This window comes from Elaeis guineensis, chromosome 5 (genome assembly GCF_000442705.2).
Source record: "Elaeis guineensis isolate ETL-2024a chromosome 5, EG11, whole genome shotgun sequence".
Lineage (NCBI taxonomy): Eukaryota > Viridiplantae > Streptophyta > Magnoliopsida > Arecales > Arecaceae > Elaeis > Elaeis guineensis.
The window spans coordinates 124,485,368-124,506,628 of record NC_025997.2 but is presented as its reverse complement, the minus strand read 5'-3'; the positions used below and the strand labels follow the sequence as shown (position 1 = coordinate 124,506,628).

The 21,261-nt window shown below is 41.3% G+C and overlaps 1 protein-coding gene across 2 annotated transcripts; it reads right to left on the bottom strand.

Moving 5' to 3' along the window:
- Positions 1-11,286: 11,286 nt before the first annotated feature.
- Positions 11,287-19,460, bottom strand: LOC105045963 (probable serine/threonine-protein kinase WNK5). 2 transcript variants are annotated; one of them, XM_010924421.3, is made up of 9 exons: positions 19,206-19,422; positions 19,023-19,117; positions 15,821-15,858; positions 15,471-15,698; positions 14,328-14,551; positions 13,263-13,420; positions 12,852-13,173; positions 12,392-12,739; positions 11,287-11,942 (listed from the first exon to the last, which is right to left on the bottom strand). In XM_010924421.3, exons 2-9 carry the CDS (start codon positions 19,110-19,112, stop codon positions 11,449-11,451), a joined length of 1,902 nt encoding a protein of 633 aa, XP_010922723.1. In that variant the 5' UTR covers positions 19,113-19,117; positions 19,206-19,422; the 3' UTR covers positions 11,287-11,448. The 2 variants fall into 2 exon arrangements, with proteins under 2 accessions (XP_010922723.1, XP_010922722.1); XM_010924420.3 differs by having other exon boundaries at positions 19,023-19,460.
- Positions 19,461-21,261: the final 1,801 nt, after the last annotated feature.

Sequence of the window (21,261 nt, the reverse complement as noted above, 5' to 3'; positions counted from 1 at the left end):
CTTCCTTCTCTCGTTGATCCAGTTTGTCGATCGTCAAGGAGCCCCTCAACTCATCATTTTGAGCGAAGATCTGGAAGCATCGACGAGCGAGCTGTTGGTCTCCGTGCATCTCCCCGACTCCGTTTCTGGTCGGGAACCGAATGAGGAGATGGTAAGTCGAGACAATCGCCTTGAGGGCATTTAGTCCGGATCGTCCAAGTATGGCGTTGTAGGCCAAAGGCACTTGGACAACCGTAAAAGTTAAGGAAACCGTGCTTTGTCGTGGTTCGGTGCCGGCCGTCACAGGCAGGGTAATTTCTCCTTCCATCGCGACAGCGTCCCCGACAAAGCCGATCAAGGGCATAGAGACCCTCTTAAGTCGGTCGGTTGACAGTTGCATCCGGGAGAAGGTCGAGTAAAACAAAATATTTGTCGAACTTCCATTATCTACAAAAATTCTTTTTACATCATAGTTTGCTATTGTTGCCGAAACAACAACAGCGTCGTCGTGGGGAGTTTGGATGCCCCGAACGTCTTCCTCCGTAAAGGTGATCACGTCGTCTGGGCACGACTTTTTCGTTGGCTCCCCTCCCGCAGATGTCCCCGGGCCCAGTCGCCTGGAGATCATATTGATGACCCCGATCGTCGGTTGATTAGTCGTCGCTTCTTCGGTCGGCTGGGGTCGTCGGTCGGCAACTGGTTGGGTCGGCGGGTTCTTCTGAAATTTACCGAGATACCCCCGGCGGATGAGGGCTTCGATCTCATCCTTAAGCTGGATGCATTGCTCGGTGTTGTGGCCGTGGCCTCGATGGAATCGACAGTACTTCCGTCGGTCGAGGCCTTTTGCCTTCAGAGGCGGAGGCCGTCGCAGGTATTCTTTCCCCTCGATCTCCATCAAAATCTGTGCACGGGGGGCAGAGAGAGGAGTGTAGGAATCATACCTGGAGCGTGTCGGCCTTGGAGTCTGCTGCTGGGGTGACTTTTGGTTCTGTCGCGGTGTCGAGACCCGACTATCGGTCGGGGCCTGCTGGGTGCAGCGGGTTCCCGACCCTTCCTCCGCTTCTCCTTCGGGCCTCTGGGTTTGGCCAAGCGTCGGTCGGAAGCTCCTTCATCCGCGTGCATGTGCTTGTATGCGCGCTCCAGCAGCTCGGCGTACGTCCGGGGGAGGGTCTTGTCCAGAGAATAAGTAAATCGGGATGCCCTCAGCCCCCGTTTCATGGCTGAGATAGCCATGTCTTCGTTGAGGTCCCGGACCTCAAGCGTGGCCGTGTTGAATCGCGCCACGAAGTGTCGGAGCGTCTCATTCTCTCCCTGTTTGAGGGAGAAAAGGCTGTCCGACGTTCGCGGCGGCTTCTGGCTGGTGCTAAAGTGAGCCACGAAAGAGTGCTCGAGCTGTCCGAAGGAGTGGATACTTCCCGATCGAAGACTGGAGTACCAGGCCCTGACAACCTTGCGGAGTGTGGCGGGGAAGCCGATGCAAAAGAGAGCATCGGTCGCCCCCTGAATCGTCATGAGAGCTTTGTAGCTCTCAAGGTGGTCGATTGGGTCGGTGGAGCCATCGTATGGCTCCACGTGCGGCATCTTGAACCGACTGGAGATCGGTTCGTCGAGAACGAGTCGGGAGAGAGGTTGGGCGGTCTGAAAGTCGACGTCGTTCGAAGACTTCTGGCCGTCCACCTGCAACTGCGCAAGCCGACGGTCGATTTCCTCGAACCTACGCTCGTAGTCATCCGTCCGTCGGTGCTGGGAGACCCCAGGAGTGGAGTCTCTGGAAGATTTCGAGAGGGAGGCGGACGGCGTTCGCGGTCGCTTCTCCTTCCTCGCCCGTTCCAGCAGGGAAGGAGAGAGCTGCTGGGACTGTCGGTCATTGCGCCATGGCCGTCCCTCCTCCTCTCCGTGGGAGCGCTGTTGCGGGCGCTCGCGCGGAGGCGACGGGGATCGGCGCGGGCGTCGGCGGCTGCTCCTGGAGGGCATCGGACGGGCCGTCGGTTGTTGCTGGAGGCTCTTGACCGCGTCCGTCAGTACGGTCATCTGCCGTACGATGGCCGCGATCTGCGCCTCCGTGGTCACCGTGGGGTGTGGAGAGCTGGGCTCCACCGCTGAGGGTGGCGGGGAGGCCTCTTCCCGGTGGGAAGAGCGCCTCGCCGACCCGTGACCCTCGATCGCTGGGCTCTTGTCTTCATCATCAGTATCTTCTGCTTGGGGAGGCTTGGTGTCGTGTCGTTCCCCCCTACCTGGTGCGCCAATCTGTTGCGGCCAATCCCCTCGTCGCCTGATCGTCGGAAACGAGCGCCTGCAAAAAAAGAAGTCCACACTGACCGGAGGCAGCTCCGACGGGGACCCTCCGACGGTCAAGTCAGAGAGGTGACTGGGCAACAGTGAAATGAAGACAAGAGCTCAAACGAGAGAGAGAGAGAGGGGGAGCAAGCCTGTGGTTTTCTCCTCCCTTTGCACTGTTGCCTTCCCCGATATTTATAGTGGAGCGTGGTATGGCGCCGTCATTAATGGCGCGGACAATTGAGGAATTGTCAACTCACTTTAGACTGTCAGAGTCACCGTAATAGTGTCATATCGTCGTGGGGCTGTCAAATCACTAGGGTTGACAATATCCTAGGCGAAATAATGCCCTTAGGTGGCAGTGCCGCATGTTGCTGTCAGGACTGACAAGCTCTGACGGCTGTACGGTGATCGGAGGAGTCGACCGACCCTAGGTCGGTGGCCATCTGTGTGGCGTCGGGTGGAGATTCGGGCCCCTTTGTGGTCAGCGAGTCATGTGCGAGAGTCGGCCATCAGACTCCCTGGTTCAGTCAGCCCGGAGAGTGAAACCCGATCGACATATCCACGGACGGAAAGGGGCCGTTAATCGATCGGTCGGTCGGTTGGTCCCTCCGACAGTCGGTCGGTCGGACGGTCCCCCCACCAGTCGGTCGGTCGGTCGGTCTCTCCGGCAGTCGGTCGGTCGGACGGTCTCCCCACCAGTCGGTCGGTCGGTCGGTCGGTCGTAAGTTGGCCCGAGCGGGGTCGGTCGGTGTTCCCCAACAGGGATAAAACATATCTCCATTCTGAAATACCCATCAGATTTAGGATGGATGCATAAAATGGTAATACCTATTCCAAACCCAGTTTGATTATATATTTATCTTGATGATGATTATGATAATCACGATGATCATAAAGAATAAAACATCATGATCGATCATAAAAACCATTCATCATGTGAAAGGCGATATATATATATAATATATATATATATATATATATATATATATATTATATATATATATATATATATATAATTCAATTTTTTTCATAGATTACTTTTTTTAATTAAAAAATATTCAATTTTTTAAAAATTATTTTTTTTATTTTTTTATTATTGAAAATTTGGTCTGTTATGTTCTTAATCTCCTACTCTTCTTTTATTTAATGTTATATGAAATCCTAAGATTTACTTTTATATTCTTCTTTTATTTATCTAATTTGTATGTAATTATGAAATAAATTTTATAACTTTACCCATCTCAACCTATTTCAACCTATCTCATCTAATTTTATCTGTCCCATCTTGCCTCCGGTTGAGTATAAAATAGATATGGATATATGGTTTCCAGTTTCTAGACGAGTATAGATAATGGTCTACATCTATATATATCCTGTTGTCATCCCTACCACATATGATTTGGAAAAAATAAATCTTATAAACTTGAATAAACAAACTTTTCAAATGAGGGGAAGAGTGCTACACCGAGCAATAACATGGTTCACCATTCTTATTATATGGTTAAGGATGAATCCGTGCCACTGCCTTAGCTAGCGTAAATTCGGTAGGATTCCAGAGGGACTCCACATTTTTGCATCACCATCGGGTATTATGTGATATATTCACAATGGCCTAACCTGCTCACTAAAACTATAAAATATACATTTGCACACTTATCATTGAAATCATATCATAGTCTTGTAGATCAAGTAACTTTGTTGGAGTTCTCTTGTTGGTCACGTTTCCACTTGTATGCTATGGAGAAGAGAAAATTAGAACGTTTAGGATAAACAAAGACTATATCTTTCCCTTCACATGGTTGAAGTCCAAAGTTATGCTTGGCAGCCATCTTTTTATTTGAGACGTCCTCAATTCAAAACGGAAGTATGATGAATAATCATTGTATTCTAAAGAGAAGTTAAATATTAAAATATTATCATTTTTTTTTTCAGAAAAAAAAAAAAAAAAAGCAAAGCCCACTCAAAGATATAAATATGATTACATGGAAAGTTTCTTTTGCCATCAGGTCTTCCAGGATCACCATTCACCCACATCCCTCCTCTCTTTTGTTTTTTTTTCCTTCTATTACAGAGAGATGGAAACTCAACAAAAGAAGAGAACTACAATCTTAAGTGACGAGAGCTCTTAGCATCAGCGGCATCGATCATGTGCAAGTTGACAGGGCAGCAAGAAGCATCAAATCTCTGCTTTCGACTTTTGGATATTTCAAAATTGTCATTATAATCTTACATGCTCGCAGATCTCTTTTGTTGTTGCCTTCAGCTTATATGCTTTAGGCTACAATGAAATCAATAGTGTAATCTTCTCTTCTTTTGATCCAAACTTACTCATCAATGCTGAAATAGAAAGCAATGCAAAAGAAAAAAAATTTCAGGTGAGAGAGGAAAAAATTTAATATGTGTTGAGGGAGAAGCATCTTATAATAACAAAAAAGAACAATATTTGAGAACGCAGTAACAGGTACTTGTTGTGACGCCACCTTCATTGCCCAATTGCCGTGATTTTTTTTTTTTTTTGGGACAAAGAAGAATAGGAAAACCCCATCATTTGTTTAGAAAATATGAGGCTTACTGTTTAGAGAAAATGTAAGCAAGAAGAAGACCAACCAGTCTTCAATTGCCATGCTGTGATGGAGACTTTTCTCTAACAATTATTGTTATATAGAGATAAACATCAAGGAAGCATTTATATAAAACCATAAATGGTGGATCCAATGCAAGGATTTGGGATACCTTGCTCTTTTTGAAGCTGACCCAAGTGCATGAATCCAAAGAACTAGTGGCTAGTCCAGGTACTCTCTCTCTCTCTCTCTCTCTCTCTCTCTCTCTCTCAATACGCCTTTTCTATCCAGGGTCTAGTTTGCTAAATTTCTCTAACTAAAAATTAAATTTAATTTTTGATAGGATATGCACATTCTAAATCCTTTAGCTCTAAAGTTAATGCCTGCATAACTTCTTGCTAATCAGATTCGATCCCAATTAGGACTATAATATATTCCTTACTGAGAATTAGTTGGGCCCCATTAGGGATAGAAGTGAATTGGATAATATTTGTTCAAATCCGTTTCAACATCCAAATCTATCCGAATATGATTAGAAATTTAAGCATTAAATAAATATCCTTATCCATATCCTATATCCATCAAAGAAAAATGGATAAGGATATGAATAGACAACTATATAATCCATATTTGAATATTTAATTTTATTTGTAATTCAATTTAATTTTATATAGTACTCATATGCTTCTAACGAAATATATAACTATATTAATATATTATTAACTTGATTTACTATGTACTTAGTAATATCTTTGATTTTACAGTCATAAAGTTTAATTATCTAATTTATATCCATATTTATATCTTTTAGTATCTGATTTATATTATATCTATAAAAAATAAATATCGATATAATTTTTTTTATCAAACTAATATCTATATATATTTCAATAATCATCAATAAAGAAGGTAATATCTTTATTGAGGATAATTTCTGATTCTTACATTTCATTGTTCTCCAATAGGAGTATATATAGATTACAAGGTCTAGCTATTGTAGCAATTACAAGAAGAAGGAATATCTCGATTACATACTAAGTAAAGAGAAACCAAATGTAGAATAGCTAAACAAGGAGAAAGACCAAATAGGAGTGCCAGCCAAATATGAATATGTGTTGACTTGCTAAACATAGGAAAGAGCCAAATAAGACTGCAAGCCAAAATAGAATGTTGGGTTGGAATGACTGTGTGCTGATACACCCCCTCAAGATGAAGAATCGGGAGCACGAATCTTCAGCTTGTCCTTTAGGAACCTAAAACGGGAGGTACCCAAGGGCTTGATGAGAATATCGGCAAGCTGATCTTGGGTGGAGATGAACTGAACAGATAGTTGATGTCTTGCAACACGTTCATGAACAAAATGAAAATCAATTTCGACATGCTTTGTGCGAGCATGAAAAACAGGATTGGCCGACAGATAAGTGGCCCCAATATTGTCACACCATAGAATCGGAGGACCATGTAAGGGATGGCCAATTCCCGAAACAATGACTCAAGCCAGATAAGTTCAGCTGATGCATCTGCTAAGGCTTTATATTCAGACTCTGTGGACGAGCGGGCAACTATTTTCTGTTTACGAGATGCCAAGAAATGAGGTTGGGACCGAGAAAGATTGCATAGCCCCCAGTGGAACGCCTATCAATCCCACTACCCGCCCAATCTGCATCCGAGAAAGCTTGGAGAGAGCGAGAGGTGGATCGACGAATGTGTAACCCATGATCAGCTGTAGCTTGAAGGTACCGTAAGATGCGTTTGACCATAATCCAGTGATCAGTATTAGGAGACTGCATAAACTGACATACTTTATTCACTGCAAAGAAAATATCCGGACGTGTCAATGTAACATACTGAAGAGCCCCAACAATGGAGCGATACTGTGTGGGGTCCGGATGGGGAGCACCTCCTGAATCAGAATCCTTTGTCATGGCCATTGGGGTCTGAACAGGTTTACAATCAACCATGCCTGCCTTTAAAAGAAGATCTTTAATGTAGCGGTTTTGAGATAATAATAATCCAGCAGAGTTCCGAACAACCTCAATTCCTAAGAAAAAATAGAGATCACCAAGATCCTTAATAGAAAATTCCTTAGCAAGCTTTTGAAGAAGAAGAGAAATCTGACTGGAGTCATTGCTGGTTACCAAAATATCATAAACATAGATGAGCACATAGAGGACATGAGACCTCATCCTTAAAATAAATAATGAAGGATCAGTTTTGCTGGCAACAAACCCTAGTCGGAGAAGAAATTGGGAGAGACGGTGAAACCAGGCACGGGGTGCTTGTTTTAACCTATATAAAGATTTGTGGAGATGACAGATATAATCTGGATGGTCGCGATCCTCAAACCCTGGCGGTTGGAACATGTAGACTTCTTCTGTTAGGTTGCCATGTAAAAAGGCATTATGAACATCTAATTGCCGGATGGACCAACCTTGAGAGATTGCAATACTTAGAATAGACCGAATGGTGGTAGGTTTGATAACCGGACTGAATGTCTCGTTGTACTCGAGGTCAAGTTGTTGATGGAACCCTTTAGCAACTAGACGCGCTTTGTAACGCTCGAGAGACCCATCAGCTTTTCTCTTGATCCTGTACACCCATTTACACCCGACCAAATTCTTTTGATGAGATGAACGTGGAACAAGAGACCACGTACCATTGCGAATTAAGGCATTAAATTCTTCAGTCATTGCAGCATGCCACTCAGAGTGTTTAGAGGCTTGAGTAAAGCAAGTAGGTTCTATGGTGAGGATAGTGGTGGTGAGGGCGGATGGCTGGTTGGAACGGGGTCGAAGTACCATGGAATGTGTACGGGTGGGTTGGGCAGGTGGGTCAGGGGAGGTTTTGTCTTGCAGGGAGCTAGTTGTAGGGGAAGGCGTAGGAAGGGAAGGTTTTGCTGATGAGGAGAGGTCAGTAAGTAATCTGGTCCGAACAGGTGCAGAGTCGTTAATGCTAAAGGGGCTTGGAGTGGGATCGGTCATAGGAGAAGGTGTTGAGGCAGATCGAGAAAAGGGGGATGCAGTCGATGATGAGTTGGACAGATGATGCAAAGGAGAATGTGGAATTGGTGGAGGAACAGATGGTAGTGGGGTGGCCTCTTGTAGAGGGTAAAGTAATGTAACGCCCCAAGGTGGGGAAGAGGGAGATGATGGTGGTGGACAAGTTAATGAAGACTGAGATTGAAAAGGAAAGGTAGATTCGTCGAAGCGAACGTGCCTAGCGATATATGTACGATTTATTTTTAAATCGAGACATCGATAGGCACTATGAGATGGACTATAGCCGAGAAACACACACGGTTGAGACCGATACTCCATTTTATGCCGATTGTAAGGACGAAGAAGAGGATAGCAAAGACACCCAAAAATTCATAGGAAGGCATAGGATGGTGGTTTGTTGTGAATGAGTTCGAAGGGGGATACATCACTAGAGACTTTAGATGGCATCCTATTAATGAGAAAAACAGCCGTTTCAAAGGCATAGTGCCAGTATGACATGGGCACGGATCCATGAGCAAGAAGGGATAGGCCGGTTTTCATAATATGACGGTGACGACGTTCGACAGCCCCTTGTTGCTCGTGGGTGTGAGGAGCAGCAACACGATGGGTAATCCAATTTTACGAAAAAATTGAGGAAGAGAGCGAAATTCTCCTCCCCAGTCAGTTTGGATTGATTTAATAGTACGAGAGAAATGCCGTTCAACCAAGGCTTGAAATTGTAAGAAAGTAGAGAATACATCAGATTTGCGCATTAATGGATAAAACCAAATATATTTACTTTGATCATCAACAAAAATTATGTAGTAGCGGTGTCCTAACAAAGATGGAGTAGGGGAAGGACCCCAAACATCACTATAAATAAGATCTAATGGAAACTGACTGCGACGATGGGACGGAGGTTAATGCAACTTACTAGACTTGCCTAATTGACATGAGGGACAAAGGGAACGAAGATGTGCAGACTTGCAGGGTAGATTATTGGTCTTTACCATGGAGCGAAGCAATCGATAATGGGGATGGCCCAAACGGTTGTGCCAGCCATCAAGAGTGGTGCTCTCGGCTACGTGAACAGATGCAGACAACGGAGAAGGGCTGGAATGGAGAGTGTATAATCCTCCTTTACTCGGACCGGATAACACTATGGTCTTGGTAGTTCGATCCTTCACAAGAAAATGAGAGGGGTGAAATTCAAAAAAGACATTGTTATCTTTTGCAAACTGTTGTACGGAAAGTAAATTTTTAGAAATAGAAGGAACGTGTAAGATGTTAGATAACTGAAAAGAAAGAGAAGAGTAGAGAGAGGAAAAAGAACCATGACCAATATGTGATATATGTAATCTCTTACCATTGCCTACATGCACCTGATCAGGACCAGTGTACTCATCATAGGAGGACATAGAATGAATGTTAGGAGTGATATGGTGAGATGCTCCTGTATCTGGGTACCAAGTGAGGGCAGTGGAGGGGTGAGGGGTAGGGAGAAGTGGTGGATTAGGGTGATGTTGAGATGGATTTGGATTTGGATTTGGATTTGGATATGGTGAATATGAGAAATTGGCATTTGATTGTGGAGAGGAAAAGTGTGGATATGGTTGCTGAGGGCGATAGAAGCAGGTGGCATTAGAGTGGTTGTTACGATTGCAAAACGAACACCATTGAGAACCACGGCCACCAGGTGGACCAAAACGACCACGACCTCGACCAAACTTGCCACGTCCTCCACGACCTCTAGTAAATCCACGGCCAATAGAGGGCCTAGGGTCATTAGAAGAATGGACAAACCGTTGAGCAGTATTGACGATAGGATTGGTAGGAGTGGCATCAGCAACAGTTAATTTTCTAAATGCCCGCATGCTTTCATGGCTTAGTAACAGCCCATGAAGTTTAGTGTATGTCGGAGGGGTGTGTCGGTTGAGAATGCCAGGGACCGCATCTTGTAGATCATCACATAGAGCACGCAATACATGAAGATTAAATTCGGTTGGCTTGAGGGTATTACCAGAGGCAGCAAGTTCATCAGCCACAGCTTTGGCACGTCGGAGCAGAGAGGTGACGGTCTCATCTGATTTTTGACGTAGATTCTGCAACTCTAGATGCAGAGACATGAGCCTGGTAGGAGATGCTGAACCAAAGGCTTCATGAAGAGTGGTCCAGCACTCAAAACTAGTCTCTTTGTCAAGAAGAAGAGGAACCAAATCTTCAGATAATGAAGCAACAAGAAGGCTTACGAGTTAGGCATCTTGTTGTTGCCAAGCAGTAGCGGCAATCGGATCGGTGGGCTGTGGGTGAGAGCCATCAAGGAACCCAAACAGGCCTTGACCCTTTAAGAAGGGAGTAATTTGCTTTCTCCAGATCAAAAAATTGGATGCATTTAATTTGATAGATAGAAAATGCTGTGCCGATGGAAAGGTGAGAGGGGTCGTTGTGTTGGGTGGAGGAGGAGAAGAGGGATTGGAGGAGGTGGAGATAGATGAACTGGTGGCCATGAGAGAGCACAGAAGGAGGAAGAAGAAGAGATGCTCGTTGGAGCTTCAATGGCTCTGATACCATAAAGAAGGTAATATCTTTATTGAGGATAATTTCTGATTCTTACATTTCATTGTTCTCCAATAGGAGTATATATATAGATTACAAGGTCTAGCTATTGTAGTAATTACAAGAAGAAGGAATATCTCGATTACATACTAAGTAAAGAGAAACCAAATGTAGAATAGCTAAACAAGGAGAAAGACCAAATAGGAGTGCCAGCCAAATATGAATATGTGTTGACTTGCTAAACATAGGAAAGAGCCAAATAAGACTGCAAGCCAAAATAGAATGTTAGGTTGGAATGATTGTGTGCTGATAATCAAATAAAATAAATATGGATATAGATATGTTGATATTTGATCTGTATTTAATTCGATTTCAACCGTAGGACCAATTTTTTTATCTTGATTCTTCCTTATATAGATTTGAAATTTTTTTCATTGCAGACCTTTATTTCCATTTATAATATCATTACAACTGTCACTATTTTTGAAACGAATATGTCTCAGGATATGCAGTTTTAAGAAATAATGGCCTTTATATACCATTGGAACAGCCAATAACATTTTCAATGGACATCCATTTTAATGTTAAAATTACACTATTCAAATACTGATCTATATAGGGTAATGCATTGGCAGATCAGTTATGTTGTGCAGATGGGGCAATGAAATAGGCTGAATCAATCTCATGGTCTGATAATTTTCCTCCTATTATTGAGATTGCTACAGGAGATATAAGCATTCTCCTTATTGTAGGTGATCCATGTAACAAACATAGTGCTTACAAGGGAATTACCGAGCACATACACTTCTTTTCTTCAAACACCGCAAACATGATTGATCGATGCTATAGTAAGCAACGAAAACTTTGCTTACAAGAGAGTAATTGAGCATATAGACTTGTTTCTTCAGACACTGCAAAAATGTTCGATGCTATAATAAGCAAGCAGAACTTTCTCTGACTAGATTTTCATCACTGGCCCATAAGAGGATTACTAATATCCACAATTGTACATGGCAAGGTCCAGCTCAGGTGTCAACTTTAAATATCACGACACCATATCATCACAACCCGAGCTAACAGACCAACATAAATTTTTAACCCTTCCCCGTTCTTGGCTTTGCTTTTTGCTTCGTATGGTCTCTCCTTGAGGATGATGTAGTCTTGCCGTAGCCTTCTGTTGGATCCTGGAAGCCTATGTTTTCGACCGCTCCAACAGTCTTAAATAGCCTCTTATTCACCTCCTCCACCAAGGTCCGGTGCAGCAGTTGGCTCCGTATGTCAACCATCGAACGGTTCCTCATCATACAGCGGCCATCGACCGGCCTCTTGCCCGCTCGAGAGCTGGAAGCTCTAGAGGACTCTAGCAATACGTTACATTGCTGGTGGAACTTGGTAGCCAGAGAGGTATCAACTGGAGGGCCTTCTCCGGAACAAAACCTTGTCGACTTGTGGCTGTTCTGGATTGGCTGAGTTTCTCTTTGATGGCAGCTTCCATCGCCTTCATGTTCATTACCTGAGATGTAGTTCACAGCAGAATACTTACTAGAGTGCATGGAGCTCTTGTCGTCATCATCAAAGTATGGATCATCTGCATAATTAGAGGTAGACATCACCAAAATATCTTCTAATGAATATGGTCTTCTAATGTCTTGCTAGTGTTTGGTTGGACCTAAAACACAATGTTTCCAACCAAGGGAAGGTTAAATAAAACCATGCTGGCAGTAATGTTTTGTTGTAAACCTCTCTATAAATCACATTTATTTGTCCATGTATCGACACTTATTGAGGAATAGAATGCCATAAAATTTAGCAATAAAATCAGCAGTTGTCTTCCTAAATTTCAAAATACTTGTCGGATTCGGTACAATAACAGTTTGGTCACCTAATCAAGCTCGCTGTAACACCAACTAAAAGTCTGGATACCAATCACCCTTTGAGTTTCCTTGGTTACATCAGGACCCTAATTTTATCGATGATTTCATAGTTGATGCATTAGAATTGCAAGTATCTAGTGCAGTCGATGACATATTTACATACCTCCAAACCAATCTTCTTGGTGAGACTGGCGCTGCCGATGAAATGACCCCGGAGAAGGAGCCATCCCAAAGAATGATCCATGGGAGGAAGTAGGAGAGGACAGATAGTAGAAAGGGTGATTGCATCCATCCTCATCATCATCCCCATAGCTATACGCATAATGGCTACCCTCGTGCAGATCTCCTTCCTTCCAACCCGGCACCAAAATGGAGATCTCTTGAGCTATCATCTCTGCTATCTCTGAAGGCTCTCGATCGGTTATCTCCAACTCCTTGACCATCTCATTAGCCACATCGATCGGCGTGTCGGTAACGATATCAAATGGAAAATATATGTTCCTCATATGACCTGACATGTCCAATTCCAATGTGTTATTCCATGACCTAGAGACAAGTACTGATGAGATCTAGTGCTCTAGCGTTGCCACAATCACAGATGTGCCATGAACGAAATGTAATACCTTCTTTGTCGGCTATTTGAACTTTGAGGAAGATCGTATCATCTTCTGGATTCATCTTCCCAGTAATCGTCATGTCAGTTCTCCTCTTTGTGTGCTCAGGGTTGTGACTCTCTGCTGCATGGTGAGCCTGACCTTCAAGTCCAATGGCCTGGATTGTTGGAGCGTTTTGAGGCAGGAGAGAATTACGGTCATCGGATGCGAGAAAGGGATCGAGAAGCAGCTTCTTGGCCGATGACCTCTTCGATGCAGTTTCCAGACACCTACCGATGAAACGCCGGGCCTCGGGATCTTGGATCCGGTAGAAGGCATCAGGCAGCTTACCCTGTACAAAAATGAAGCAATGCAGATGTTAGGTCACAACTTATTTGGAGAAAGAATATCAGGTTACTGGGGACTGAAAAATTAGCTCACCGAAGTGACTTTCTTGTATATTTGGGCAGGGTTGCGACACTCGCTATAGGGGTACTCGGAGGTAAGCATTTCGAGCATGCACATACCAAAGGAGTATACGTCGGCGAGTTCATTGTAATCCTCTTCGTAGAGCTCTGGTGCCATGAACTCGGGCGTCCCTGGAACAAGGAGCAGCAACAAAGGTTAAGAACTAGCAGGTTCTCTATAGATGCCTTTATCTTTGGCGCGGCGACCGTTACAGGCCCTTCCCACCAAGAGGGGTACTTTGGAAATAGGCGACTAAATGGGTGAGACCATATCGAGTCAGGTTTATATAACGAAATATGATGCCCTTTATTTTGGACCAGAGCCGCCTCCAACATAGAGCAGAATTGCAGCTAGGTTATAGATCAATTTGCATTCATTTTTATTTTTTTACTTATTAATAAAATATGATTGAGTCCCACTCTGTTCAGCTATGGTTCAGATGGAATCTAGTTTTTATACCTACATGCAGCATGTTATACACATAAGTTTAAGCTCTAAAGAGCTATATGAAGTTGATTAAGCACCGTAAGGATGGATGGCCCATAGTAGATTGTGAATCCTGTACAAACCTTGTTGTAGCAAATTTCTATAATTGAAAGGTATAAATTATTTTATATTAGATCTATAATATCAGCTCTGTATCAGGAAAAGATAAGCTGTCCAACCATGATTCAATGGTCATTGCAATAGACTGGATCCAATATTGATTCACAGACTATATGCGTGATAGATGATCTGTGTTTGAGAATTGGATTCTCTAGTTCAAGGAAATTAAAAGGACACTGATTCATAAACCAACTTTGCATGTTATCATCTCCTGCCTAGCTAATTGCGCACTGCCATGTCAGTAAGCCATGCATAACAAACTAGATGCAGGTATGTATGGTATAATTTTTTGACTGTTTATTGACTGTTGTTAAGTATTAATGAAGGTGCTAGAATTTGTGCTGATTAGTTTCAGAACAAGTAAGATTGAAACTATAAAAGAACAGTAAGTAGTATATGAAGAAAACTAAAATAAGGGCAAGGATTAATTGCCTATAACACTGTGCGCAGATTGTGATCCCCGAAGAACAGCTGCTAACCCAAGATCACCGATCTTGACCTGCCCTAAATGACCATTGACAAAGATGTTGTCACATTTGAGGTCTCTGTGTATCACTGGAGGATCATGGCCATGTAAGTATACAAGACCATGCAAGATCTGGCGGGCCCAATTCTTGACGGCTCTGATGTCAACCCGTCGATATCTTTGTCGGTACCTAAATCCAAATTCTTATGTTAATACTCATCAATGGATTTTTTTATTAGCTAAACACATCAAATAAGCCTACTGTACTATTGCTCTGAAACAAACCTTGCAACTAATAGGCCATGGGCTTTGGGAATCTAGACCTTCTTAAGAAAATACCATTCAAAAGTTTTCAACAGCCAACAATAAAAACCTTTTAGAATTTTGATACTTCTTGGATATTACATGGGCAATTCTCAAATCAGAAGCTATACATATTAACTTGATAAAATAATAATAAAAAAAAAACATTTAGATTCTCCTACAATTGTAGTTTTTGTAATAATATTTTTAATTATTATATAAGAAAGATTTATTTAAGCTATCAAAATTTAGTTTAGAGGTTACCATCTCTTGTCTCTTAGGTAAGAAGCTAAGGGTTCGATTTTAATTGGAGTTGTCCTCAAGGGCTGAAAATAAGGATAGAAGGGTAGGGATTAGCCCCCTTTACTTTCAAAAAAGAAAGATTATTTTCTTTGATTTTCTCATGATTTATACTTTAATCAGTTTGACATATTTAAAAAAACAAAATTTGGAACATGTAGAGATATTTCTTATGACAGTTTTTTTTTTTCAAACTTCAGTTGACACAACAAGCCCAAGCTGACAACAAAAGAGGCAAGCATAGCCTGAGCTACAGCAAAACTAGGTTGGACTCAGAACTCCTATCATTATTAGCCTGACTCGTATACCAAGGAAGAAAAGAAGCACTACTAGGTTCAATCTAATCTACTGTTCCAATCTGACCATAGGAACCAATGCACTACCTGCACCAAGAGAACACCCAGATCCAAATAGGTTCTTTCTTAGATAAATTCTCACTTAAAAGAGAAAAATTGGATTAAGGCCAAAATGCTGCATGGCCTAACCCTAGCACAATAAGAACTTACTCACGAAGGGTGCCGGAGGTGAACATCTCGGTGATGAAGTTGAAGGTCCTCTTTTCGACATCGATCCATGAGGCATGGAATCTGATGATGGATTCATGGTGGAGGGTGCTGAGTAGGTGGACCTCGGAGTACATGCGCTGCAGTGCATCCGGGGACCGCAGCACATCGCAGATCTTGGCCTGGTTCCATGCCACCTCCATCCCATTTAGCTCATCAAATGCTCTGTAGCTGAGGGTCCTCAATTAAGGAAGACATGTCACATAATCCAAGGTATTTTACTTTGAATTCATCCATTTTATATGTACACTATAAAAGTTGGCAAATGATGGGTCATGTTTAAAGAAGGATACACTATCTTCATGGCTCCTTTCCCAAGTACCTCATCGAACTGCAATGCATGTAGCAGCAGAAAAAAAATGTGAGGATTTAGCATCAGTCATTTGACATTAATTTAGAAGATCAGTTGGATCTTAATGATTTGTCATTTGAATAAGAATGTGAAGACCACTTAAGAGAAACAGATAAGAATGAAGAAGAACAAGAGAAATGAGTGGAGTGCACCATAAGTTAATTTGTGACTTGTTTGACATTAGGGGTGAATGGCTTCTTAGGGCTTCATTCATCACAGAGGTTACCAGCAATTTAGATGGTAGGCCCTGCTCAGGAAATTTCTTACATGCTTGCTGTTAGGTGCAGACATGGCAGTGCATTAGCTAGTATGGATTTTCGAATTTCAAAATTGCCTAAAGTTTTACATGATCTACTGAAAAAAGGTCTAGAATCTATCATGTATGCCCAAACTCTAAGCCCTTTGTCTTTTCTTAATATTTATTTGTCATTAATCTTCAAAATCTTTGAGAGAGAGAGAGAGAGAGAGAGAGGCCAGATATATAATGGAACAAATACATTGTTTTCTTGGAGGTTTCGGTAATCCTCTAATACGCAACATATGTGCTTGCTACTAGTAGTACCACTCCAATTTAAAACACCGAAATTATTAAATCCAAAGGTCTCTATCATCGTTTAATCCATGATAGAACTGCAAGGCACATGCAATTTATGTTCATCTGAGCTAAATATGACATGTAACTTCTTAAAATTTATTAACACTCAATATTTTGCCAACCAGACTTATCTCAGCTGGTTGTCTAACCTATCCATCTCTGGAGACCAAGAAAGATCTTCCAAGATATACAAGATTAAAAGAGCATAGTATCTGGTAGATGCGGAATGCATTTATAAAATTTACTTGTGCATTGGATAAATAAGATAATTTGATTAATGAGGACAATATAAATCCTAACACTTCCTTTCAAGGAACAACAGGCAACCAACCTATAATTGTCACTTATTATGGTGTATGCACATGTAAGCTATCCTAATAATTCCATTAAAGTCAAAATAATCAAGTTAATTTTTCTATAATATAATTGCCACATCTATAATCCTGCATTAAATGGTTAAATGAAATTAAAATTTTCTATAACTCAAGCTTCCCCCTCCACTTCATTTTGAACCAAGTAACTTAAATTGTTAACCCTGCTTGCTGTACATAAAGGATTAATTATTCGAATCCCACCTTCCTCTCCCCCATAACTATAAAGTTAAATACCAAAACACATACACACGCACGCAGACACACACACACAGAGAGGTTATTTGTTATTAAGGTAAGCACATATTTGTTTTACTGTGTGTGTGTGAGAGAGAGAGAGAGAGAGATCATATTAACTCTTTCTTAAATGAATATACCGTCCTAAGTCGTAACAGGTGACGTTATCATCTTATTTATTTAGGACAAAAGAATTGTTGTTACTTGCAACGGTGCATCTTGTTGGAAACTTATGACTTGGAAAAAAATACGTTAAGTGATGCGAAATGCCTCTAAAATCTGAATTAAGTTTTTTCTTGAACTAGGAGTCTAGGCCCCACATATCACAATCCACCTTTATTTGATCGCACTCCACTTGTATGGTGTAGGCCACAACCAATACAAGGCTATGTGTCACGCAGTGAAGGGGATCATTCTAGAGTGATTGTGGTGAGTTTGTAGTCTCCAAAGACATTGAATAAAATTCATATTCGCAGGGTCTGTCAGTCCCTTTCCAAATAGCAACAAGCAGTAGCTTTCTCTCTTTTCTCTGGCCAGGAACATTTCTCTTTCTCCTCCTGCTAGAGGCATCTCTAAATTAATTTTGAACAAATTATTATCTTATATATTAAGATAATCTCCAATGGAAGGCAATAGGGTTGCAGCACTTTGTCCATAGTAGGACAAGGCTAGTGACGTCAAGACCGGCAATACAATTGTGCAGAATTTAGAGGTTGGTTTATTGACCATATGTCTTTGATCTACTAAGATTCATTACTCTACTAAGGGCTCGTTATTTTATATATATGTGTACATGTATTCTAATCACATCACTTGATCACCCAACCGAAAAAAATTTATATATTAATTAACTCTTTAATTAGTCTCACCAAATCTTGTCTAAAGTGACATATAAGAACCTCGTTTAACAAATATAGAATTGAAGGTACACCTCAGATGTACATGGTCTTCTAGCTCTGATGATGCAAATAGCATTTAGTACTTGAAGATTTTGGTGATCCATCTTAACACTTGCGATATTTTACCATTAAAATAAAAAAATTTCGATCTTTACCAAGCCTGCAAGAAATAAACAACCATGATGTTTAAGATAATTAACCTTGAGGTCTCTGTTTGCTCTTAGAAATCTGATGGCTAAAACCACCTCTCCTTTTCAATCCTAGTAGATTTTATTCGGAAATCTAGATCCAGCATCACAAAACAATTCCGGCAAGGAAATTTATAGTAGCATGGCTAATGCTTCAGCTCTGTATTTAGTCATAACTCATGGATATATGGCCTCTTGGACTTGGATTCATATGTACAGTAATAACAACAAAATCGTTTCAGTCAAACAAAAAAAAAAAAAAAACAAACAAACAAACAAAAGAAAAACAAAATCGTCAAGCCTTATCCCATCATAAAAAGACAAGCACTTATTGACAAACAAAAAAATACCAAAACCATCTACTTTATATGTTAGGCCATGAGAACCGTAGTCAGTGAAAGATCATAGCATGCCGTTCCTAGCTGGTCATGTCCAAAGGATGATTCTAATAATATGCTCCCATGGAGAAGGTCTAGACCGAACATAAACCATAACCCAACAACTCCAATGCTGTTAGTGATGGTGTCTAGCTACTTACAAAAGCAAAATCCAAAGCACAGTTTAGCATATCAAAAAAGAAAGGACAAAACATCAAACAGATCATGTTTCACATACTAGAATTTGTAAACAAATTGGTATTTGGCAGAACATGCACATCATTGCTAACTTTAATTTCCAAAGGAGAACAAAATAATGATAGCCTAACATCCAACCACCTAAGAAAGTAAAATGAAACATCTTCCAACTCAAAGTATGAACTCGTTTACCTCCTCATTAGTAGTTAGCAACTAGAAAGAAGTAAGCAAAACAAATCAGATAGAATTAAGTGATAAGATGGTTGAGGAGAACTTACACGTCCATATCGACCGGTGGGATCGATCTCGACGTACCCATTCTCTTCGGCGGCCCTCTCGGCCCGTTCCCGTCGCCGGGACTCATACATGTTAGCTTATATATCAAAACTCTTGCACCTTAGAAGAAAGCCAAAAAAAAAAAAAATCTAAAACTAAAAGCAGCTCCCGAGTGATCGGATCACCTATCAGGAAGCGTCAAGTTCTGTAGCTAGGAGCAGAAAGTTTGCTAAATCCGAGGCTTTCCTTCATGGTTCTCGTAGGAGAAGACACCAAACAGGAGCCAGAAAAGCCTCGAGTAGTCTATCCATAGCATGATCCAAGCCATCTTGACGACCGCGGCACGTGAGAAGTCGAAGCACCTTCCGATCATTGATGTGAACCACAAGAGCGTGGAATGGGAAAAGTGGGATGGACAAAGGTATATAGATCGTTTTCTCCTCTTGTCTATCCCTTCAGGAGAATTTTCTAGGGGAATTTGGCTAGTGGCGGGTGTTTCTAATCTGCTAGGTGTGGACTTTTAATTTGGCCTGCCACAAGGATATTATGGGAACATCCAAAGTTTAGAGAGGGTGAGGAATGAAGGTTTTCTGAGGGTGTGGGGCTCTGAACTTGAAGAATCTGTGACTACGTTTTGATAACTCCATTTGTGATGGGTGCTACGGAGAAGAGAGTTGAAAGGATGGAGGTGGTGATGAAGAGTTTGTGGGAAAGAAACAAAGGTTTCGTGAGCCTTTTGGGAGATGAGGGGGCCGAGAGGGGAGAAAAAAGTGGTTGGACTTAGAAGAGAGGAGAGGTGGCGACGTGGCGTTGATAAGAGGGTGGGAGACGGCACTCAGCATGCGGGCCCACGCCCGTTACGGATTTGTCGCCATTATGAGGGGGTGGAGGGAGTCAAAGGTGGCATCGAGCTGTAACGGCGTTATCAGGCCACCCGACGGAAGATTCGGTTGGCTCGTGCGGCTCCTCCCAAAGGGTAAGCGTTAGCAGGTGGCTCGGTAATCCATTTGTTTGGCAAACCCATGCATTAATTTAAATTGGCTTTTGCCTTCGTGACATTTGGACCTACTGAAATCCTTAATTTATTTCTTCAAACATTTTTTTCATGTTATACGCATCATTTCATTTGCTTCATACTATTTGGTTTTGACCTACATCTGTTATTTGTCCCGACTCTTTCGGAAATCATGGCACCATGAGAACTAGGCCGTGGTTTGAATTCGGACATGTGTGGTTCATATGAAAAATATGTAGACATTATCATCTAATTGTATATTTTTTAATCGATTGTGATATATTAACCACCTGCACTTATCTTTTTGTTCACTTTTTTAGTGGAGAGAAATAGGTGGTGGTCAAATTTGTGCAATACACAAATAGATGGGTGTATTATTTGGGACAAAAGAACATTTTCGTGGCAAATTGATAGATGTTAATGTGTCTACCAACCACAACCTCTGACAACGATAATTACCATGCATGATTGAATGGATAGTCTTTTATATTAATTGAATGACTTTACGTTAGATTTTGGTTACTGTCAATTGAAACTTACCTTTGGCATAAAACTTAATCATTCATTTCATTTTGAGAAATCTTTAAAAGATACTCTCCACTTAAAAGGGTCTAAATACTATAGATAGTTCGTCTAGACTTTCATTCAAGTCGTGTATTTCTAGATTTTCTTGTGAATTACCTTGTCAAGAAATTCAGTATTAACTCATCACATGAATTCTGTGATCGAAAACCAATCATAAAAATTATTCAAACTTTGCCTTGGTATAGTTTGATTCATGAAACTGATCCAAATATTGCTTCCATGTTCAGATGCTGTTATTGCATGATAATTTACTGCAATACACAAATTTTTTTTAACCACTAAAGCACATTGATGGAAAGTTACTTTCAAAATTATTTACCACATGCAATGACATGTTGATCATTTATGAGCTTGTATGGTTTATAAAATATAATATCTAAGATGATAAAAGTAAACATTGGATTAACACTATGCACTCACAAAAATGGAATTGCTATCGACAGCACAGTTTTTATTCTTACAATTTCACTTCCTTTGTTCATTAGTTACTTACTTACTCAACAACAATACGCATATCCAAAAAAGTTATTACTTTTCAAATGATTATTGTCGTAATGCTTAAACAATGAAATGCAGAAAAGCATGATCTAGAAATTAATAGATAACATTTTCACATAAGTCCATCTTTCTGATCAAATCTT